Below are 24,725 nucleotides of genomic sequence, written 5' to 3'. Positions count from 1 at the left end.
ATGGTATGGTCTTCAATACAAAACAAGGTCAATCTTTATAATCAAAAAATGAATTTTTTATTTGTTTAGGGTGACTAAAATTCACAGAAATAAAGTCAAGGTTACTATTAGTACAAAAGTAATTTATACTTAGATTCAGAATTTAAAAACATTGATATTACAGTACATAGTTTAAAAATGAAAAAATAATATTTTTTTTAAATTTCATTTCTTCATTTCATTGATTCATCGTTAAACACAGTAAAATATACAGTAGTACATGGTTTGAAATTATTTTTGTTTGTTCAAAGTTAAAAAGATTAAAATTTTGTAAAATACAGATAAAATACATCGTTTAAAATACAAACAAGGTTGATGTGTGTGTAAGGGTATAACATAAAATGATCAACATTTCCATGTTTCATTGAATTGCCTACAGTAACTGTTATACAATACTTTACAGTACAGTACTATAAGCAGCTTTTCAATACACTACACAAATGCACAAAACACTACAATCTGAACAATTGGCTTTAGTTTAATAATGTCTACTTGGCATTGGTTGTACAATAGTTACACTGCTAAAAACACAAGGAGAGAAGTATTTGTTCAAATTTTAATACCAATACAAAAAAAATGCATTGGAGGCCAAATAAAAACAAAAACACATTATGAAAACCAGCAACAGCACAAATTCTTTATTTATTTAATTATTTTTGAATTTGACTTCTGCCATTGAATGTCCTGGTTAAGAAAAATTGGGATTTTATAATAAATATCTGGACTATTTAATAATAGTACCTGGAATGCTACAAAGTCGAATTATTGAGCATTTGTAACAAACGATATTTATTTAAAAAAAATAAGATTTAAATTTTAAATCAAGACCCAATTATCACTTTGTATGTATTTTTTATGATGATTTTCCAAATAAATTCAATTCAATTCAATTCAATCAATACGATGCAATCTTATATAAATTGTTTGAAAGAAAAATATATAAAATTTAATAATAAGCCTAGCTATTCAATTTAAATTTTTAAGTATTTATATTTTTTAATTATTATTTTTAAAAATCAACAAATACACACCTAGGCCTACCTAACTAAAGACTTATTAGGCTAGGCCCTAGTTAGGCCTACTATAAAAGGTTTTCATACTTCATATAAAAAAAAAGATTGTGTGCGCGATGACAGCTACATTTGTTTTGCATAACACGTTACGTACAGTACAACTAATCTAGGCCAGTCTTACTTAGCTAAATTAATATACGTCCGTTTCCGCTCAGATACCAGCACGTTTGCCTGCCAAAAATCATAACAATCCCTGGTGACCAAGCCTAGCTTTAACACCATTAAATAAAGTAAATTAAGTAAATATATTATTGAAAACTAAATACTGAATACATACCTGTTATTGCTATGTGCAATATCACAATGTGGTATTTTGCAAATTCTAGGTTAGAAACAATTTTAAATCAAAATCAAATTATTCCATCTAAATGCCCCTCATCTTTTCAAGCTGTGTGTGCGTGTTAAGTCAGCTGTTAAAAAAACAGCAGACAATCCAAAACTCATTCAACCGAAACACTACTGGTCATCAACAATATATCCTATTTGCATTTTTAATTTCCGGTATAAACATTTTTAGCAGATATATAAATATCAAAATAAAATTGGTTTCTGAAATATTTACTATAGAAAAAAAATGTAATAAATATGTTGTTATTGATGAGAGGACATCAAGATTGAACGAAATCTCGTGGTACCGTAACTCTTGTTGTATCACGTGACTATACTATATATGGTCAGGTGGTTCAGGATCAGGGTTGTTTTTGTTTTCTTTACCTCGATTCAATCAAAACAGAATAAATTCACTGCTGATTTGGTAGTAACTAATGTTTTCCAAGAGTTTAGGTATCTAGTGGTGAGAACTAGACTAGTTACTTATTGTTTTATTTGTAGTTATTTATATAATTATTGAAAATGTATGTATAAACGCCTTATGATTTGTGCACAATTGTGTAAATGTCAAAAATTGTGTACAAGTCAAGCTCTAGTCTAGTTAGTAGGCCTAGGCTAGAGACCCAGTCTATACTACTGTACTAAAATACTAGAGTAGGCTATTTAGAGTGAGTAGAGGTAAGACAGATACTTCACATAGGCCTACTACCGGGCCTACTACTCTCAAAGAGAAGAATTTAACACAGTTATTTCTTTTACAGTGAGTTTGACAGGAGAACTATACAAAATACATTTTTGTTAAACATATTAATTAAATTTTAGTAGTAATATTAGCAGTTTATTTCCTTTTACAATCAATATACTTCTTGTATTTGATTTTAATTTAATATAAATAATAATTCTCAATACAATACAGCTCCTTAGTGATATAAATATAATAATACTTCAAATGTGGTTAATTATGTGGTTAATTTTGTAGATTTCTGTCGTGTTGTCTCGAGCAAGTTTGCTTTCTTCTGTGATGAATAATTTCTTTTAGGCACACATTTCTTTTCAACACCAAAAGCTTGATCAGCGAAAGGTGTTTTGCACAAATGTACAAGGCCAAAAGTGGTATGAGTATGTGTGATTTAAAACATTCTTTTAACACGATTGCTTGTTTTACCTATTTGGTATTTTATACAAAGCCGCTGTTCCTTTTTTGGGTATCTTACTTTGTTATTGTAGTTTTTTTTAAATTATTATTATTTCATTTTCCAAAAACACAATGCGGCAACAAAAAATGGTTCTCAACAAGAAACCCCCAAAAAAACCCAAAAAAACCCAATCAAGCAACAATTTATACAAATCATGAGTAGTTAAATGGCATATTATCATTTTCAAATGAAATGGTTATTAAAATCTAAATACATTTTACTTATTTGGTATTTTATACAAAGCCGCTGTTCTTTTTTTAGAGGTTTTTTGACAATATCTTACTTTGTTGTTGCTAAACTATGCTAAAAATCTAACTACACGTAATAAAATACACTTCTTTTCCACATAGATGGCAGAGCAAAGCTGTTCAACTGAGCCTGCACAAACTCAGACAGAAAAAGCCGGAAACAGTGGTAGCTCCAGCAGTAGTGATCAACAAACATGCGAGGTTGGGGAATGCAAGGAAGCAGCGTTCCGGTTTAAATCCGGAGCGTGGATTTGCCGTTACCATCGGAATAAAGGATACAAGGAAAAATATAAAAGGAAAAGTAAACATATAGCTGCGCAAGCTAAGATGAGAGAACAGGTTATTAATTTTCCATCATCCTTTTGTCCGTGTAAACACTTAATTAAAAACCACTGACCAAAAAATAAATAGTAACATATAGGAACACTTATACTCCTTTCACACCAAAAGCAAAACTCCAGAGACACTCCGGAGTTGACACCCCGGTGTTTTGGTATGAAAGATAAAATCAAACAACTCTGGAGTTCAAAACAGCAGAGTTGGACACACCTGTGTTTTGGTGTGAAAGGTACCAACATCAAACTCTGGAGTTTTCAGGTCAAAAGATCATACTCACACGATCAATCAAAATGCTAATTTTATTTCGAAATACTTTTACTGCTTTGAACATCTGCTGAATAACATTTTAACATGCATTTAATTTTACGTTTCTATTTTGTTACAGGAATCCACTGAAGAAACGTTAGCCCAACTCAGTGGTCTCAATTCTCTTATTGATGTAGCTTATCCTGAACGACAACAGTATCTTGCAGATCAGATTATTAGTGATAAGAAAATGGTTAGTGCTGCAGTAATGTACTAACATTAATTAGTAATAAAGTAAAGCTCTGTCTACACTATCAAACTTTATCAAAAAATGTGTTGTGCCCATATATGGACATGATGATGCCATATCACTACTATATTTGGGTATATCACTGCCATATTTAGGAACATCACAGTTTTCAGTCAAACTAGTTTGATAGTGTAGACAGAGCTTAAGCCATGTGTTTGGCAAAAAGGAAATACAAACTTTACTAACACTAGTAATATTATTAATATTATAAATTGCAGTTATTTGTACAGTTGACCATAGCCTCAATATATTTATATTTAGCAATACAATACTTTCTCTTTAGGCTTTAATGCAATCACCGATGGTACAGGACTTTTTACGTGCAGAACAAGAGAGACTACGCAACGAAACGCTAGAGAAGGAGTTAACAGAATCCGTATGATCGTATAAATATGTTTTTAAAAGGAAAAAATACAGCCTATATATTACCTTATTCTAACCTGCACAAGAAAAGTTCAATGGGAGTAAAATTGGGATGAACAGTGCAACTAACACCATTTAAACTGATTGAAATGAGGGAAAAAATCCAATACCTATTTTACATTGCCTAGTAAATCGTTGAAGTTTGTGCACACACCCAAAATGCTGGGTCGTCACCTCGGCGTATGTGTAAACTTTGTTTTGCCAAGTGATGTGAAAGTGGTATTAGTAGTCTAGTTTATAACTGAAAATGAGAATTTCTTACCTTATTGTTTCAGCAGATTAATGACCAAAAAAATCGTTTTTACAGAAGTGTCAATAACTCTCTTTCAAAAGAAAGTGTTCCACTAAAACGTTACATTTACTGAACATGTACTTCATCATCAAGGCATTATTAAAAACATGCAATATTCTTATATATATATACAAAATTATAGTAATTTAATAAGAAACTACTTGTGTAGTTCCTTTGTTTTTAATTGATATCATGCTTTTTCGCAGCCAGTAGCAATTTAAAAAGCATGCTCTACTAGTGAACTATTTACTTAAATTGTCTTTACAATAAGGATTATTAAAGAATGTGTGTGATGGGTGGGGTGAGATTAAAGTAGGGACAATTCCTGAAACTATGGCATTGCAAATAAATCATTTTTAAAACTTAAATGTGTCTTTTTTTACCTAATGCTGGTATTTTGTTTGTTAAGTCTTTAGGCACATGTGGCCAAGGATTGTAAATAGTAAATGAATCACTGTCCTATCAGATAGGTCGTAATATACAGGGGCTATTTTGTGAACCAGTTCACCGGGGTAACCCCCTCATCTCAAATGATGAACTGGGTTCTTTAAAGTGCACACACGTACACTCGACCTACAGTTTATAGTCCTTATCCGAGAAGACTTGTTCCACCACCAGAACTAGGAGCAAGTCGACAGCGAACCCTTGCGAATATTGTTGGCCATTTGACCCGGTTAGTATTGGCTAACAAATAAGTTGATTGACATCACTACCTTTGATATATATGGATATACAGCGGCATAATGTAGGGGGAAAGACCTCTTGTGTAGTACTCCTAAGGAGCTCTCCAATGCTGGGTAGTTACATTGAAGCTGCTTAGATCTGGGGCCCATTAAGCGCTGGGCACCTGGGTTTTGTCAGTGAGCGGTCATAGCTGTTACACCACTGCATGGACTCCGATATAAGTGTCCCATTCTCTGTACTGATGTATCTAATGTGTCATTTGTGCCGTAACATTATAAACTAAAAAATTAGTGCATTTTGTGGTAACCACAAGTTTATTAATCACTAATTGTTGTACAGCATTGTATTTCTTTTAAGTATTCAGGCATACAGACTACTGTATAATATCACACAAATCACACAACATAAAAATAAAACAAAATACTGCTGTTCAAAGAAATGAGTGAATGACATTTTTGGGTTCTTAAAGGTTTCGCTTGTCCCATGACATTGGTGGTTGTAGGGGCATAATAGACGAGATACAGTAGTACTCATCATGACATGACACTCATTATTTAATAATAGTCCTTTTTCATGAAACGGAAGACATCTTCGATCGATGACAATTCGAAAAAAATAAGCATAGGATAGCAGTACGAACTGAGTGACAGTTGGTAACCACTTAGAAGATTTGAATAAAGATATTATAATTATTATTATTTGAAAATTATGTTTGTTGAGGGGTTCTCATCAATCAGACCAAATTAGCTCTTATATAATGAAATAATTGTCGTATTCAAGTGTACCGTTGAGTACTTCTTTAACGGAGTATTTTTAGCGTTGAGATTGTTCTTAACGAAAAAGCTTTCGTTGTCAACGTTTTATATTCGAATGACTTTCTGTTGAGCACAAATTTACAATTCGAATACAAAAAGTACTAAAAAAATCTTTACGTTGACAACGAAAGTTCCCAATCGAATATGACACATGATGACAGATATAGAATGAGTATATGCATATCAACCGACCTGCAGTTTGAAACCAAACCACTACCAAGCAAACTTGATATTATTATCAAGTACTGCATATAAAACTAATTTCCTCTGAAAGGAATTGCCGTTGGATGCACAGAAAGTGTGTCGACCTTCATAGGTCAAAGTTCGTTGATAAAGTGTATGGTTTTGAATACACATTTATTATGGGAGACACGCTCTGCCTTTCATATCTCAAAAACAATTTCTTTCCAGTGATGGATTTTGATAAAAAAAGTCATTCCATTTCAACAACATGGCGATGGCCTGTAAGAGGAAAACAAATAAATAAATGCAGATAATAAGAATTCAGCGCTGAAGTAGAATAAAATACTACTGCAGTTTAAAACTTTTCCTGTACAATTGGGGTCCCTTTGATACCCCATATGTGTTGATGCATACAATAGCAAAAACAAACGCTCTCTTGATATGCTATACCTGTTTAAATAATCTTTATTCTCTAAATGCTTACAAAAAAATTAGTTTTTAGATTAGAATTATTTACCTCCGAAATAAAAATTAATAAATTTACCTCTCAAATCCTGACAATGATTCTGCCATCTTATGTCTCGTTAAGAATGTTGCAAGAGCATCAGCAACCTAGATATAAGAATGAAAAGGTTTAAAATCTGTACAACATAAAAACATTACCCTCTGGAAGAAACAGGTATGCAATACACTTGTATTGTTACTTTTAAGGCTGTCAAAGTATCAGATGTGTGCTACCAATAAAAAATAGGCCTAATTCCCAGCCTAATTACGAAATATAGCAAATTTTATTGCTAGAAAATTTCCTGCGGAGACACACTACTGTCACATCGAGTGGTACCGCTGTTCACTGGCATATATACAATAAAACAGAAGCAGTTAATATTAAACTGTTATGACGAAATAAAATCTTGTTTATTAGTTCAACATAAATAACATTATGAAAATTACTAAGTGATGATGTGTAGTCATGTTATATTTGAGAATAATGTGGTTTACCTTCTGTGGTTGATCTTCATGAACTGCATGTCCGCATTGAGGTAGAATTAACATCTGGAATTTACCCTGCATTTGTCCAACAGTAAGAGCTCGATCAAGACGATCAACGCCTGAAGGAATAGAGATAAACTATAAAATAGTAATAATGATGGTATTATTTGTATATTTTTAAGGGTGTGTTCAGACTACTGAGTTATCATTTCGTAATGTAAAGTAAGCTAATAGTGGTGCACTGCAAAGTTTAAACAAAACGTTTGTTTTGCAGATCACCTAACTTGGAAAAATGAAATATCGGGATGTTTTATGAAACTATAGAGGGTGCTATAATACTACATCAAACCATAGAGGGTGCTATGAAAAAAAAAATACTGGCATTTATTTATAATGACAAAAAAAGTGTGACGTGCTCAAATATGGTAGTGATATGACATCATTATGTCTATACAGTATATGGGCACATTGCATTTTTTTGTCAAATAAAGTTTGATAGTGTAGACAATATCTAGAGTAGTAGAAATTATAAATTTATACATATTGGGAGATTTTTGTGGTTTATCCAAAATATTGAGAGCTGGGAGGTCTCGGTTTTAATTAAAATTGTCACAAACCTGCTAAGAGCAGCAGCTTGGGTACAGAACATGAAAGGAACAAATCCGAGAGGCCTTGAAACCAACCTATAGTAAGAAAACAATATGTACATTATAGGATTGGGTCGGGTTAAAGGTTGAAATTCAATCCAAGATTTAACTTCAATCCACCTTATATTAAAATTCAATCCACTCTTGATTAAAATTCAATCCACCCTTAAAATCAGAATTAATATTGGGTGTCTTGTTTTGGGAGAGTTGTAGACAGCAATTTTTACTAAACTATAGATATAGTGGAAAAGTTTCAGGATTGTAATTAACAATCTTTGAACTCCACTCTCTAAGCCTGAAATGGGACTTAGTTTACAAGCACTATAAATTATAAAACAGCTTATCCATCCTGTAATTGGTAAGTTGATTGCCGTTGGATGCGTATATTTAATTTAAAACAAATAAATAAAAAAAGAAAGAAAAAGATTTGTTAACGAAAGTGCAATTCACAAGTGCTTCAGCAGTATGGTACAATATGTAAAAACAATAAATATTGAGAACCTTTCCAATATTGTTCAGTGCTTTCCAAGTTGACTCTCCATGTGTATGCTGTGTCTTGTGACTTCTCTGTACTACACTCTGCTGTTTTCATTCTCTTTGAACCATTACTCTCTACTTCAGTAGTACCTCCCTCTTCCTCTTCCTCTTCTTCTTCCTCCTCAATTATTGCATTACTTAACCTGGAACATTCCTGTGATGAATTGTCATTTGTTTTGTGGTCTTCACATCTGAAATAAATATTTTATTGGTCAGATGTTTGCCCTACTCTGACGTAATTTTGTACTTTATACTAAGTACATTGAAAACACTTGCAAGTAATTCTTGGGTGGGACTCGAACCCACAACTTCCAGATCACATATATTATACCTCTAGACCATCAAGCTTTAGCTTATGGCTAGGGGTTAGATTCACTAACAGGAAAAGTAAGGTTTGTGGTACACCATGTGTTTCCACAAAATGGGAATAAATACATTTTTGGAAGGTATGCTAGAAACAGACTTCTGGAGCAAAGTAGCAGAACTGACACTGACAAAGTCTTGCTGCTAGCAGAACAAAACTGTTTTGACTCGCTTAAGTTTTTCCACTAGTTTATTAATGGTATTACTTACTTAATCAGCTGACCCTGTGTTGAAACTCTTGCAGACTCAATATTTCTAATTTGTCCACTTTTTACCCTACCAAAATATAAATTAATTAAAAAGAATTCAATGAAAATTGTATTAAACAATTTTCTCTTTGTATTATTCTTATTTAAATGTATGTTTATGAATATTTATAGATTTCTCTTTCGTATATTAAAGTTTACTTACATGTATTCAATAGCATATTGCAATGATTTAAACCTAGAAGGGCGCCCTCTGAGAAAACTTTGCATACTATGTAAAGCTTCTAAGGCAGACCCTGTAAGAAATAAGAGAAGTTGTTAGACTTTTCTTGAGGTCTAAATGATCCCACATTCTTTTTTTACCATTAAAACACACATTCTGAAATATAGAAATAAAGTGGTGCAGTTTTTAGCAAGAAAGGGGAACAATCTCTGTTCAAGCCACTGGTTTGTTAAAGACCGCTTTGACTGTACTGGTGGCTACGGCCCTAATGTTATGACCCTGTAATTAGACAGAATTGTCTAATTACAGCTTTTCATTCTTCTGAAGAAGTTGCAACGAAATCGAAGATATAAAGAATTTCATACACATAAAACATATATTGCCCTTCAATTACTTCAAAGAAAAGTGTCCAATTAATAGGGATGTCTCCTGAACAGGGATCTACCAAAAAGGGGTTTTACTGTATCTTACACCAAATAATACATCCCACATTACACACACAAAAAAACCGTACCTTCCACAACATCAATCACCACCAAAGAACGAAGGTTTGGAACTAAATTCTTATTGGCTGCATGAACTGCTATAGCTCCACCCATGCTGTGACCAACTAATATGATTGGTGGAACTTCTTCATCTTTGAACAGAGTTTGCACAACTTTACCAACATCACTAAGTTAAAAAGAAGAAGGCTCTAAAATTATATATAATAATTTTGCAAAATAAAAGATTTTACATCAAAATCACCTAAGATGTTTTGATAAGCCTATAATATACGTTTATCGGAGAAACGCTTAAATTATGTAAGCCTAATAATTGACACTTAGTAGACACCAGAATGGTTATTTAACAGCACAATATTGCCCTGGCAAAGTGGCACTAGTCCATCATTTATAAGGTACCTCTCTGCTTCTCCTTTGATTTTTATTATTGTAAAAAAAATTAAAACAATCAAAACAAAGATGGCAACCTTGCTAATGTATCAGCTGACATGTTTGACTCATCGACAGTCTTGGTATCTCCGTGACCTCTCATATCCATGGCAATGACCCTACACTTGACCTGTTTTACGAGGATGGTCTAAAAATACAAAATTATCACTATATTAAGGTTGTTTATCATGGATAGTACTTTATACCTGGAGAAGGAGAAAGTATGTAACAGTAGTGCCTGCTGCTAAAGCCTTGTCCAAACTATCAAACTTTATGTGATAAAAAAAATGTGATGTGCCCAAATATGGACATGATGATGTCATATCACTACCATAGTAAAGCATATCACTACCATATTTGGGCACATCATACTTTTTTTGTCAAACTAGTTTGATAGTGAAGACAGAGCTCAACTCTTAAATATGTTACTCAGTAATACAATACACTGCAATTAGTATCAGAAATATTTTATAAATAAGTGAACATAATTACTAACGCTCATGACAGCCCAGGTGAGAGCTGAAAAACCTCCACCATGCAGTAACGCGACAACTGGACCGGTCTCTCCCATCCTATAAACTCTAAAAACGTAAACATACTGTTAAAGAAAATAACATTTTTAACGTAAAAAGACCAGAAATGAGATGTTGATCAACAAAGTGAGCTTTCTTTTACTTTCAATCACCTAAATTATGCACTTGTCAATTGTATGACCCACTATACAACCCTGGGAGAGGTTCGTCATGGGTGTGTCATTTACAAATTATTACCGACGTAGGGGTGCGTCAAAAAATTTAGAAGGTACGTCACATCAATGAACGATGGTGTGTCACTGTCCGTCACTTTACTATTCAAAATATTATAAACATGGTCAAAATGTGTCATGGGTGCGTCATGGTCACCTAAATGTAAGTCACATTTTGTATGCATGGGTGAATCATTGTATTCATAATGTATGACGCACATCGGACAAATGACGCACCTCCCTCGGGGGTCGTATAGTGGGTCATATTAATTGATTGATAAGTGCATTACTGTCTTCTTCCTCTATTGTCCTGAAACAAAACTTGCTTGTATGATAAAGTTGACTCTTCCAAAAATATATTAGGCTTACTGTAAAGAAAGAATATGGGAGAAAAAAGTATTTAAAACTATTTAAAAGTACTATTTATACGCCATTCATTTGGAAATGTGAATAATATTTTTGATAAAAGGATATATTGTCATCATCAACTGCCACATCTTCATAAGTTTCAAAATAATTACTCCATGGTAACGGAGTAAAATCTCGAATCCTTGACTTTGGAATATTTTGAGTAGAGCTGAAAAAATAAAGTGTTTAAAAAATGATTTTAACATACTAAATATTAGAAAATGATTAAATTTAACTAGGCTTATAATTATATTTCTCTTTCGATAAACAATAACGATGAGTAAATCTGTGAGAATGAGAAAAAGTCGCCCCAACCGAGACTCGAACCGGAACCTTCTGCTTGATATGCAGATGGATATCAACTCTTTAACATTCTCGGCGAATATTAGAGTCGCTATCCAATCGAGGTTGAACAATACCATGAAAGCCCCAGTGGTCTAATGGTTAGGACATCTGCATATCAAACAGAAGGTTCCAAGTTTGAGTCTCGGTTGGGGCGACTTTCTCATTCTCACAGATTTCCTATCTTTATCGTTTCAAATACAAAAAAATATATATACACCTAGGCCTGGGGTCTATAGGCCTAGACTAGTAATGGCTAGAACTGGCTAGAGAATGGCCATAAAATTGTTATCCTCGCCTCCTCCACAAAAGGTTGAAAGTAAATATCATGATTATTGATAGATGCTGAACCAACCCACCTTGTTGTTGATGAACCTGGAACCTTCGTTGCAGCAGGTGGAAGCATCCTAGAAGGTAAGCTACTTGTATTTTTTAGTAGAGTGTTTTTGTGAAGTGATGACATGGTAAAACCCAAAATTCACGGCGCTAATGCAGTTTCGTACCCACCCCTTAAAATTACTCCAAATGATTTCAATACTTCATCTAGCCTACTCACGAGTTGTCTACAGCATTCAGCAAGCATAAAATGGTAAAATATCGATAATTTCTTATTTATAACTATTTTTAATCAATTAATAATTGAGCACCCTTCAGAAATCCATCGCCAGCTTAGCTTCGCGAAAATCATCGCTAGGCCTGCCGATGAAAGTACGGAGGCCTCATAGGGCATCGATCTATAGAGGACGCTGTTATATGATCATATTATGGCGATAATAAAATATTTTTTACATGTTCCTCGTGAAACGGATTTTAATTTTTTTTCATAAAGAAATATTTTGTGTTTAATTATGTTGAATTCTATTTATTTTGAATGTTGTGTGTTATTGTCTTGTCAAATTATATTTTTTGTAAGGGTCCCTAATGATCAGCTTCGGCTGGATGGACCACCCTCATAAAATATTGTTGAAATAAATTAATGAATAGACATGAAATGATGTATTCAGTGTCAGCAGAAGTAAAATAAATTCTAGTAATTGATGGAAAACATTTTTTATTATAATTATTGTATTACTGTACATTACATTTCAATAAATTATATCTTTCTGTTTTTTAATTCTTTTTATTCATTTCATTTATTTATTTGACCTACAAACCATAATGTAAAATAAACTAAAACAGAGGAAAATTGGTCAGTACTTATATCTTCAAGAGTCAGCAGTTCCATATTTATCTTCTTTTCTGTGTGAAATTCTACTAGTAAAATGAAAGAACAAATTAAAAACATAACATAATTATGATGATACCCACAATGATGAATACAGCAATTGTATAGTATTTCTTTTCTTTATTAAAAATACGAAACGCATGTCGGAAATAATGAAAATTATAATTATTTGGTGCGTGCTTTAAACGTTAGTAACTACGCCCTCTATAGAACGCAACTGTTTACTCTATAGAGTTAATGTCCTGTGAGGCCTCCGTACTTTTATCGGCAGGCCTAGCGATGATTTTCGCGAAGCTAAGCTGGCGATGTATTTCCGAAGGGTGCTCAGTATTAATTGATTAAAAACAATTTTATGATTGCAGAATGTTGTAGACAACTCGTGAGTAGGTTGGATGAAGATTTTGAGTAATTTTAAGGGGTGGGTACGAAACTGCATTAGCGCCAAATTCACATATATAATTATAAGGTAGAAATGAGCAACAGGCGCGGCTAGGCCCTAGGCCTGGAGAACAGACTTCCCTCCTCCTGGGCTGCAAAAAACTGTTTTTCTCAGTAAAGTTTGTTTCCGATGAAGTTAAGGGAGGCCCTCTATAGTTTTCTAGAAATCTTTGTATTTTGATTCATTTTGTTGGCTAGGCTAGCTGTAGTAGAGCCCGGCCTAGGCCTAGCTTTTAATTATGTCAACTTTGTTCCCTTCTCTTCTACCGAAGCTTGTTGATCAACTTTGGTTTGATGTAGATAAAGCACTTGATGATGAATCTGAACTTTCACAAGAGGAACAGGCCCATCAAGCTTGGGTAAAAAAGTATAACCGCCTAGGCTAGCTAGCCTAAAACTAAGGCCTAGGCCCTATATAGGCCTAGTAGTAGGCCTCTATCTAGCTAGGCCTAGGCTAGGCCCTAGCTTATACTTCTAGGTAGTCTACTACCAGTAGTTAAGTGGGCTGGGCGCCTGGTCCAGTGAAAAAAGTGTTGGGCTTACTTACTACAGCAGTATTATCATTTTAAAGAATTTGATCTTTTGTCTCTCATCTCATAGCTACAAAGTATTGCGGAGAAAGGAAGTAACATAACTCCTGTGGGAAAAACAGCTTCAACCGAGGTTTGTAAAAAACCCCAAAAAATTAGTATTTTTATTCTGTGAAAAGTATGACAGACGTGAACTGTCCACAACACCTGATGATTGATATATTTTTTGAAATTTACTTTAATAAATCTAATTTTACTTTAGACATCGGAAGAGGATGAGCAAGATGACGAGGAAGATGAAATCGACACCGACGAAGAATCAGAAGTGGATGAATTAGATGGTGAAGAAATGAATGTGTATGACGCCGAGTCACCTGAAGATGTGAGCAATTTTTGTTTCACACAGTTGACCTTGATTGACCCAGAATAGCCCCTCCCCCATTGTAGTTCAAAACCTTCCCAGTACAATATTATTTCCAGTCATTTTAATACCACTACATGTGTATTTGGGTAAATAACAAAGATTTGTATAACAAACAAACATATAACATGACAACTCTCTCTATAGTATAGATAATTTTTAGTTTTCTCCATTCCCTACCCATTATGTGACCATGATGCTTGGACCTTATCTTTGAAAGAGCACCGAGATATAACAATTGAATTTTATTTATTTTCAGGTAGAGATGGATTTAAGCAATGAAGCAGGCCCATCTGATTCTCCTCATCAGTGGATGATGATGTGAAATCAAAGTTATTGGTGCCGTGTTTATTATTTGACATTTTATCATCCTCACTGAATGAGTACACAGTATGAATGGGTGTACTTGAAATGCAGATACAACACACTGATCTATTGAAACCAAATCACACAGATAGTGATGTTCTTGTCTCTGAACATGAGGCTAGTATGCTGTACATACAGTAGTGTACAGTTATATAGTGAACAGTGATATTGTATAATATGTATACTTGTTTTTAAAACAAGGCATGGTGGTAAATCAGCACAGTACAACCAGAATGCAGAATACAAAAATATGCTAACTTGATGAAAAATAGAGCAACAATTGTTCTGCTATATCCGAAAGTTGTGTAAAAATCTTTTACAAATTGGTTAAGTAAAAAAAAAATTGCTCCAACAAACATGTGAATAAATAAAATCAAATTGTTGTTCTTATCTCTATTTTTCTTGTTTATTCTTGTAAAGTACTTCATACTGCATGAACCTGTAGCAGATAAGATACTGGTTAAAGTTGTTATTCAAGCCAGACATGAGTCTGCAATGTTAAGCTTGGTCTACACTATCAAACTTTATATGACAAAAAAATATGATGTGCCCATATATGGACATGATGATGTCATAGCACTACCATTTATTATTTGGACACATAACACTTTTTTTGTCAAACTAGTTTGATAGTGTAGACAGAGCTTTATACAATTGTCTTGATTTATATTTCGTTGACTTACATAAATCAGAATTGTATTACACAATATTCCACATTTAATTTATAATAAAACATTTAATTTGGACCACATTTTTTGGTATAAATACCGAAATAAATACATTGAAGTGTGTTTACTAATTTGAATGTAATAAACCTCCATAATTGAGTAGATGTTTTATACCACCAAATCAAAGCTAGAAAAAAATAGAAATTTGTAATAGCTTGGGTGCAACTGCAAGATTCCAAATCTATGCTTGTGTATTTATTGGTTTTTCCCATCATGACAGTGTCAATGAAAGATGCATTAAAAGCACTAGCCAAATGTATTTGGCCTGGGATGCACAATGCATTGGCCTTTACCTATGTACTTAAATTTAAAGAAAAGTTGTATACAGTCAACTCTCCCAATACCGGACACCTTTGGGCCGGCCAAATAAGTCTGGTTTTCCGGAAAGTCTGGTATTCGGAATGTGTTTTTAATGGTAAATATAAATTTGGGACCTTTTGGTCCTCAAAAAAAGTCTGGTATTGGGAGAGTTTCTGGTTTTCAGAGAGTCCGGTATTGGGAGAGTTTCTGGTTTTCAGAGAGTCCGGTATTGGGAGAGTTTCTGGTTTTCAGAGAGTCCGGTATTGGGAGAGTTGACTGTATTTCTAAATTGTCTTCCTTTACAATGCCGACAATATTCTTTTAAGTTCTTCATTTATATTTTCCCGTGGAGCCATAGTCTCTTCTCGCGTAAGCGTGTTTCTAATTTTGACTACACCGTCTTTTAGTTCTTGTTCTCCAATGATTACTACAAATGGTATCCCAGAATCCTCTGCATGTTGTAGCTGATTTAACATCTTTGGATTTTTTTTGTACGACATTTCAGCCTGAGAAGCAAAAAAAAAATTGTGTTAAGTTAATCTGTATTGCCCTTCCTTAAAAAAAATTACTATTTATGTATTGTAAGGTCCAGTGGTCCAATTCACCATTCAGACATGATAAGAGAAACATATTTAAATTGTATAAATTCTCCCATCAAAGTGGATACTAGTTTAAGAAAATCCTTAAATATTTACCGACTTAAGTGAAATATTTAGTGTTTTAAAGGGAAATACTGTATCTCACTTAAGTATGATTATTGTATACGACCACAGGAACAACATTTCTGGTGTATACAGCATATTTTACTGGTAATTTGGAAAAAAACATGGCTCCTTTAAGGGTAAAATTATTAATTATTTATTCGTACCTTTATATTGCCATCCCACAATTCAGAGCATAATTTCATGCGTTCTTCTAGTAGATTTTTCTGTGCGGACGCCACTAGGATGTCGATTTCCGTAGTCCGCACTTTCTCCTGGGCAGCCTTGGCTTCCATGATGGAAAACACTCGTTCAACCCCTATGCTCACACCAACACAGGGAACCTTGTAATCAAATTACATTATTATTAGTATGCTAACCATAATGTTGTAACTATATGTCATTGGCCCTGTTTCTGCTGCCAACTAAATACCGTATATTATACGGTATTTTTTGAATACCGTATATATACGGTATATTTTTGGCAGCAGAAACTGCGCTCATAAAAAATATACCGTATTTTGTATACCGTATTTTCCCCACAAAATTTGTGGATAAAATACGGTATTTACAAATTTATACCGTATTTTTTGTACCCGTTTCTGCTGCCAATAAAAAATACCGTATTTTTTTTTTACATGACAAAAGGTCAACATTCGTGTTTTTATTTTCTGTCGCTGTCAGCTCTTTTACACACGTGTATATATATATTCGGCGAAAATGTGGAGCGAAGACGTCACAGTTTTACTAAATAAATTTGTGTGGGGAAGCTAAAATGTCTGGCCAACTAAAAGGTAATAAAAAGGGACAACCACGTTTATAAAGACATTTCTAAAAAAAAAAGCAGGAGTATGGAATAGACTTGTCTCCAAAGCAAGTAAACTCAAAGCTGAAGAGCCTGCGAAAGCAGTACAATATTGCAAAATACAATAACTCGGGGAGGGAACGAATTAATTGTCCCCATTACGATGTTTTCTGTGCTCTCACAACATCTCTATCACTAGGGCTAGGCTGTTGAAAGTGAGACGTAAAACTTCCTTTATTGCGACTTTTAATTATCGATCAAATAAATGAATGGCAATTTGGGTAAAGAAGATGAAATTTAACACGACCACCCAAGAAGTATTGTTAGCAGAAACGGGGTACTAAAAAATACGGTATAAAAAATACCGTATTTTATACCGTATTTTGAGCAGTTGCAGCAGAAACAGGCCCTCTGTGGCCTTATTGATATTCATGAGGTTCCATAGTTCATCGTGTATAGTCCCACCTTAGGTATAATCCTAACCCTGTAGAGAAATTGGTCAAATAACACACTTCGCACATGGGAATCTCCAGGTAGAGTCCCACCTCAGGTATAATCCCTAACCTGCAAAAATATTGGTCCAATAATACATGTCACTTCACACAGGGGAATCCCCAGTTATAGTCCCACCTCCCAAATTCCAACAAATGTATGTACAAAGGGGTGAGATTATACCCAAGGAAGTTAGATTTTACCTTTTTACCCTTGGGATCAAACATTCCAACGAGACCATCATAGCGCCCTCCACCTGCAACTGAACCAACTCCGACCTGTTCCCCATCTTTGGTTGGTATTAACTCAGCACCTATTAAGAAACATTATACCTGTTAATATACACATAAATGAATTTTAATATATACATGAATACAAATAATAAACTGAAAATTATTTACATATTACACCTGCATTTAAATATGCAAATTACTAATTTCTCACCTTTAAGTACCGCCTCATAGATAACACCTGTATAATAATCTAATCCTCTGGCAAGACTAAGATCAAATGACACCTTAAAAATAGTATGCAAATTCAATTATTCAAATCATCTATCAAATGATTCACCAATGGAAACTCATGTTTTCTAAACAAAGTCTCATTGGCTGTCAGAAGGATTTGAACCAACCACCCTGGGACAGATAAGCAATATAAGATTAATTTTACCTGAAATAAATGTCATTTTACACCTGATGCTACAAAAGCACCACTCACAATTAAGGCCAATATACACAGATGAGCAGTAACGGTAATAAAATTATAGAATCTATGTTATTCCTTATGACCATTTACCCACCACGCGGAGTGTACAGTTGGTTACCGCTCTAGACATATACAGATTCTATGTGGGATAAGTTAGGTGATTTTCCGCTTACTGTCATTCTGTGTAAATTGGCCTTTAAGTTTTCATTTTGTGGTCAGTTAAAGCCACATTTTTTATTTTTCATGTTTATTTCTTTCACATCCAACAGTAAGTTTACTTGCCAATTACTGGATGGATAAAATATATGATGCTTATAAACTAAAGCTCTGTCTACCCTATCAAACTTTATGTGACAAAAAAATGTGATGTGCCCATATATAGACATGATGATGTCATATCACTACCATATTTGGGCATTTCACCACCATATTTGGGTACATCACACTTTGTTTTGTCAAACGAGTTTCATAGTGTAGACAGAGCATTAGTCTCATTTGAAGCTGAGGGAGTGTAGTTGTTTACCAGTCACACTAGCTCAATATTCACCTTGTCTGAGACATTGAATAGCTCGCAGTAATGCAGTAGCAGTTTCATATCCGTTAGGCCTTCCATGGCTGCTTTACTTTTCTTCAGATTTTCATCTTCACAAAGTTGTGTTACTAATTCGTTTCCACCTGTCAATTAATTGATAATCAATCAATCATCAATCAATAAATAATCAATCAATAAATAATTAATCAATCATAAATAACTAATCAATCATAAATCAATAAATAACCAATCAATAAATAATCAACCCCAAAATTGGTGATTTAATCAATATGAAAGGAAATCTGGTAATAAACTAATCAGTCATCAGCTAACCTACTGTTCCTTTAGAGAATCAGTCAGCTTGTTTTTATTTGTAGGTCAGAATTTGTAATACAATTATTTCTTTAGCAACCTACCTCTTAGTTTTACAAAGGTCCCAATCTTGTCTGCTATGTCGGGATCTAAACCCTTCTCATTTATCATCTCACATCGTACATCTTCCCATAGGGTCTGTTATGTAAAAGAATGTTTATTAAACAATTGCTACAACAAAAAATCATCACAAAATTAGCAAAAATTCGCAATCACATACAAGCAAATCTAAAGCCCTGTCTATAGTATACTATCATATATGGACACGATTATGTCATATCACTACCATATTTGGGCACATCAAACTTTTTTTTCAAACCAAGGCAATCAAACCAAACCAAACAAGATGCTGAGCTCAAAGGGTTTATCTGTGGCTGCGACACACTCAGTTCCATACCCCCTTACAGACACAATGAGCGGCAGGGAATATATACATATTACAGTGCTGTTCGTATTTGTCTCGGCCAGACATAAGATCAAAGGACTGTTCCTATCTTGGTAAGGCGAGCTCAGTGTCCTGTTGTTAGATTGCCTTGGTCAAACTAATTTGATAATGTAGACAGAGCTTAAAATATATAGAAGAAATTATAGCACCTTGTCTAGTTTATCTACAGATGAACAGATTGTTCTAAATTTATCATCTGGGACTCCACACGCTTCGAACATGCCATCCAAGATTCTGCGATGATTCACCTTCACCACAAATTCTCCAAGTTTCAGATTGTCAAGGATCTCGTAAACAATCTTTATACACTCAGCATCAGGTATCATTGGGTCATACTGGCCAGCTATATCAAAATCCTATCAAATCAAAGATAGTCATTGTACATATTATTTGATATACTCAGCATCAGGTCTCATTGGGTCATAGAAAACCACCCTGGGTATCAGATTTTTTACTGACAACCAAGCTTCAGACAGACAGGTGACCAAGCAAACATCGGCAAGGATTCGAGCCTCACTCGCTCCATGGTTCTGGTGGTAGAATAAGTCTTCGGAAATAAGGACTATAAACCGTAGGTCCAATGTACACATCTAGCTCATGTGCACTTTAAAGAACCTAGTACATATTTCAAGATGAGTAGGGGGTTACCCCAGTATACTAGTATATACACAGCCACTGTTACACACAGACACTTACCATAACTCATTTTGAGGCCCTCTTGATTGTCAGGATACACTATTTAGGTTCACCCTCTATAAATAAGGCTAAATAAAAAAAACTTACACATTGGTAGAATTCTCTATATCTTCCCCGTGTCATGGCAGGGTTATCTCGTCTGTAAACCTTAGCTATATGATAACGTTTAATGTTGGATATCTTTCCCATCGCTAAATAGCGAGCAAATGGTACCTGATTAAAGTTTAAGAAAATTAGCAACAATTATATAAGAATAAAAAATATATATTTTACTGGAATTGAATATGAATTAATAACATATATTAAAATAAATTTTTAATTTTAATAATAAAATTATGATTTCATAATGTGAACTAAAATTTAAAAAGATAGAATTAAGAATTTGATTTTACTCAACAACACAGTTTTGGTTAATTATTGATGCTGTACTATTAATATGGCTTTAAAGTTGGGAAGTAGCCATATGGCATCTTTATCTACCTGAAAAATATGAAAATATTATTTTAGGTAAATAATTTTTTCCCCCACCCAATTTTTGGTCAAAGTGAATAACTATCATATGACATTAAATTGCATAATTCAACAAAAAAATTTTAAACAATTATTTGTAGGGGAACAATATATCTTTGACATACAGGGTTTATCAAAAAATTAAATTATATATTTATATCATAAAGCTCTGTCTACACTGTCAAACTAGTTTGCAAAAAAAGTATGATGTGCCCAAATACGGTAGTGATATGACATCATCATGTCCATATATGGGCACATCACATTTTTCTGTCACATAAAGTTTGATAGTGTAGACAGAGCTTAGAAGAACAGATGGTAGCATAGCATGTCTGTAAAAGGATACAGTAAGGTCATATCTCAGTGATAATATCTCTCCTCCTTGGTCTTTTAAATCATAAATCAACTTGGAATCTTCACCATATTTTCCAGTCAACGTATCCTGTTAAGAAAAAAATATGTAAAAAAAAAGTCCATTTTAATTAGAATTTTTCATAAAATTAATTCCATTAAAAATCATGTTTGTTAATTTATCAATTTAACACAGTGAGAATTATCAATGTAGGTTGGCCAAATATATCTGGTTTTCTAGAAAGTCTGGTATCAGAATGTGTTTTTAATGGTAAAATGGAATTTCCTTTTGGCCCTCAAGAAAGATCTGGTATTGGGAGAGTCTCCAGTTTTCAGGGAGTCTGGTATTGGAAGAGTCTTCAGTTTTCAGGGAGTCTGGTATTGGAAGAGTCTTCAGTTTTCAGGGAGTCTGGTATTGGAAGAGTCTTCAGTTTTCAGGGAGTCTGGTATTGGAAGAGTCTCCAGTTTTCAGGGAGTCTGGTATTGTGAGAGTCCATTGTACTATCAATTACAATATTACAAGAGGCATCAAAATGCTGGCAGCTTTTGAATTATTAGTAATATTCATGAATGGACCATTATACCCTGCTGTTTCTATAAGTACTACTTATAAACAGTCATGAACTCTTGTTCCTGGAAATATTGTACGTTATAGGATGTTTACCTTTAGCTCAAACACAGGAGTATCAATGGTCTCTGCACCATGACGTTTAAAGCATTCTATAACTGTCTTAAATACCTTCTCACGTATAGCCATCTGCTTTGGGTTGTAGTCTCTTGTTCCCTACAGATAAACAGTTATAAGTATGAATTTTCAAAACTAGATAGAAAGGTATAATAGTGGATGAAATGAAGGTGCCTACATATCTCTGAAGAGGACTTTTTCATACTGTATCCATGTAGTTGTATCAGTGTTATATCATTTTAATAATTTATTAACACATGTTAAGAATGAAGTGACAGTGACATATATTATTAAGTTCTAGAATATTTATTCATCCTCATATCCAGAGCTTAATTTAAATTCTCCTTATTTCGAATTTAATATCCATGGAATTAAAACACATGTACGCCCTCTAGCTTGCGTCTGGTTGATATGCCTGCCTCTTCAAAGCGTACAAAACTACAGGATGAAACATTTTAGTGGGGACCGGATGTACGATTGTAAGGTACAGTAACCCTATCCTAATAATACATTAAATCTTTGCCTTGCATTTCAGAAATCATGGATCCCACCTATGCACAAACATTAAAGGTAAAGTCTCGTGTTCACTCTGAATGTAGGGAAATGACTGTTAGGAGTAGTAGGGTGGCATGTTCCTTTCAGCACCGCCATATCCTCCCTAGTATTTTCAGCTGAGTGGACGGGAAGTTGTCAGGGATTGAACCCGGGTCTCTCTGTATGACAGTCAACCTAACCACTCCCCATAAAGTGTTAATAATAATTGCTGCTACCTTTGGAACTTTGAGAACAAATTTTTGTGGTTGGGCATCTTGAATTTTGGCCTTCAAAGCAAGAAGTTTAGCTACTTCTTCATCGATCTATGCAGGAAAAAAAACACACTTTTGCGTAAATAGGTTATATTGTCACAACTTTAAACAAGCACGAATGTGCAATACTCGGGGTACAGCGAAAGAAGCTGTATACAGACGTATACAGTTAGAAAGTTAAAGAAAAATAGGTTTCGCCAGGGCTCGAACCGGGACCTTCTGCGTGTTAAGCAGACTTGACAACCACTACACTACGAAACCTCTTACATTGAAATTGTGGGTTACAGAAAGTTTTTTAATCCATTTAAATTACAAATAAATGGTAATAAGCACAAAGCAAAATAAACATGTGTAAAAGTGATAATTACCGATTACACAAAATAAGTATTTTAAAAAATAATAATAAGATATACTGTGTATAATTATCATATTGCGTATACAGTACTTTTCACCATAAAGTTTAAAAAAAAAAGGTTTAGCCCGGGCTCGAACCAGGTACCTTCTGCATATTGAGCAAACGTGATAACCACTACGCCAAGAAGCCGCATATAACCATATAACTACATAACGCTGTGGTGTGTGTCACACATTGTGGATTCTTAATTAAACAAATTAATTAACAAAAAATTAAAAATCCGGCTCTATAGCTTTGAGGACATGTCCCTGTAGTATGTTCATGCCAAATCCCAGCTCAATACTACAACTAATAAGGGAGGAGTAGTACTTTAAAAATCGCACTTTTTACTCAATAGTGTCCAGATGGTGGAGGAGAAAATGAGTAAGTACTAGACTCGGGTACCCCGAGTAAAAATGTCTGACTACTACAATATGAAGCATCATTTTATATATAATAATTCTTTTAAAGTTAAAATCATTTCATTATCCAAATTATTAACATACAGTACTAACCTGTGGAATATCAGTGAATTGTGTAGAAACACATCGTGTTAATATTTTTGAATGTCCAAGTTGTCGCAGATAAGAAAGTTTTGTCCAAGTTAGTGCCATTTTACCAGATTGAGAATGTCCACAAGTAGTACAACAACCAAAAATGTGATGGTGAAATAAGAAGAAATTCTGATCAGAAATCCTAGTCGGGACACAGGGAATAGAACTGGGTATAAATATGTAATTTACCCACATAATATATTGTGCGAGAATAAAAATAAAAAAATTCTTTTTTTGACATGTCATTAAATTAATTAAAAAACCCATTCTTCAACAAAGTGAAAAACATTGACAAGTATATATTACTATATCTGGTAAGTACCGTACATTTTGATTTCAGACTTATTAGGTCTGAATGTACGGCTAGGCCTATCTATGCCAAACAGCTCCGCATCCCTCTAAAAATTCTATTTCGAACCTCACGTTCGCCAGCCAGGCCTAGCCTACGCCTACTCATCATTGGTTATCCAGCCTAGCTTACACTCTAGATCTATCAAAATTACATCTAAGCTAAATATGTGCAAACCTGATCTTTAGGTGCTTGTTGTTTTTTTAATTCACGGACAATATTTCCCTGTTTAGTGATTTCCTTTTGTACTTCGGCCTTAGCTGATGCGTCCATGCTGTTTTTTAACACCGGCACGGGTGAATTTCTTCCTTTTCTCATTATGAAACTGCTTTGTGATTGGTTGATAGGAGAAGATGACGTAATCTTTTTAAAGGCACACTCGATGATGTAATAATAATTTTCTCACAAAACTTTTCTTTTTTCCCTCCGTTCTTTTATTTGTTTTCATTCGGCGCATCCACCCCACCTTCTGCTTTTTTTTAAAAAATCGTGGGTAAACATAACACATGAGAACAGAACTCATGCAAGTGCTATGGTGTAGTTCATGTTATATTTTAGTTAATAATTGTTGAAAAAAGGAGAAAGAAATAGTTAACTAACAAACACACCACAAAATAAAGTAATATTTATTGAGCATTTATTTTCAAACTGAACCAGTTAAACTGTGTAGATAATCAACAAATAAATCTCCATGAACATTTCCTTTTTAAAAAAACAGTGATATTTTTACATAGGTTGGAAAAGTAATA

The 24,725-nt window shown here is 33.9% G+C and overlaps 5 protein-coding genes across 7 annotated transcripts in view; 2 read left to right on the top strand and 3 right to left on the bottom strand.

Moving 5' to 3' along the window:
- The window catches only part of LOC140049981 (uncharacterized), a 98,315-nt gene extending 96,765 nt beyond the window's left edge, over positions 1-1,550 (bottom strand). The window contains exon 1 of the mRNA XM_072094957.1: positions 1,390-1,550. The gene's annotated coding sequence lies outside the window, so the exon portion shown is untranslated. The remainder of the gene's footprint in view (positions 1-1,389) is intronic.
- A 236-nt stretch (positions 1,551-1,786) lies between these two features.
- On the top strand, positions 1,787-4,881 carry LOC140049962 (regulatory factor X-associated protein-like). Its single transcript, XM_072094918.1, has 4 exons — positions 1,787-1,905; positions 2,989-3,225; positions 3,611-3,724; positions 4,065-4,881. Exons 2-4 carry the CDS (start codon positions 2,989-2,991, stop codon positions 4,161-4,163), a joined length of 450 nt encoding a protein of 149 aa, XP_071951019.1. The 5' UTR covers positions 1,787-1,905; the 3' UTR covers positions 4,164-4,881.
- Positions 4,882-5,468: 587 nt separating this feature from the next.
- LOC140049961 (protein phosphatase methylesterase 1-like) lies at positions 5,469-12,259 on the bottom strand. The gene is made up of 12 exons (XM_072094917.1): positions 11,931-12,259; positions 11,296-11,398; positions 10,573-10,665; positions 10,115-10,224; positions 9,659-9,816; positions 9,127-9,217; positions 8,926-8,991; positions 8,317-8,543; positions 7,786-7,851; positions 7,178-7,287; positions 6,723-6,790; positions 5,469-6,457 (listed from the first exon to the last, which is right to left on the bottom strand). The coding sequence occupies exons 1-12, from the start codon at positions 12,032-12,034 to the stop codon at positions 6,439-6,441; spliced, it is 1,215 nt and encodes a 404-aa protein (XP_071951018.1). The 5' UTR covers positions 12,035-12,259; the 3' UTR covers positions 5,469-6,438.
- Positions 12,260-13,409: 1,150 nt separating this feature from the next.
- LOC140049963 (uncharacterized) lies at positions 13,410-14,941 on the top strand. Its single transcript, XM_072094919.1, has 4 exons — positions 13,410-13,593; positions 13,835-13,897; positions 14,027-14,146; positions 14,445-14,941. Exons 1-4 carry the CDS (start codon positions 13,474-13,476, stop codon positions 14,508-14,510), a joined length of 369 nt encoding a protein of 122 aa, XP_071951020.1. The 5' UTR covers positions 13,410-13,473; the 3' UTR covers positions 14,511-14,941.
- LOC140049960 (histidine--tRNA ligase-like) lies at positions 14,910-24,309 on the bottom strand. Of its 3 annotated transcripts, none has more exons than XM_072094914.1 (13): positions 24,154-24,309; positions 22,644-22,730; positions 21,853-21,972; positions 21,184-21,279; positions 20,415-20,540; positions 19,781-19,987; positions 19,231-19,324; positions 18,830-18,957; positions 18,022-18,094; positions 17,781-17,890; positions 16,448-16,624; positions 15,861-16,085; positions 14,910-15,604 (listed from the first exon to the last, which is right to left on the bottom strand). In XM_072094914.1, the coding sequence occupies exons 1-12, from the start codon at positions 24,292-24,294 to the stop codon at positions 15,879-15,881; spliced, it is 1,566 nt and encodes a 521-aa protein (XP_071951015.1). In that variant the 5' UTR covers positions 24,295-24,309; the 3' UTR covers positions 14,910-15,604; positions 15,861-15,878. The 3 variants fall into 3 exon arrangements, with proteins under 3 accessions (XP_071951015.1, XP_071951017.1, XP_071951014.1); XM_072094916.1 differs by adding an exon at positions 23,589-23,769 and having other exon boundaries at positions 14,910-16,085; positions 24,154-24,252; XM_072094913.1 differs by having other exon boundaries at positions 14,910-16,085.
- Positions 24,310-24,725: the final 416 nt, after the last annotated feature.

The sequence above is a fragment of the Antedon mediterranea genome, chromosome 5 (genome assembly GCF_964355755.1).
Source record: "Antedon mediterranea chromosome 5, ecAntMedi1.1, whole genome shotgun sequence".
NCBI classification, from domain to species: domain Eukaryota; kingdom Metazoa; phylum Echinodermata; class Crinoidea; order Comatulida; family Antedonidae; genus Antedon; species Antedon mediterranea.
The sequence above is the reverse complement of the archived record's forward strand: the minus strand, read 5'-3'. Positions and strand labels throughout refer to the sequence as shown.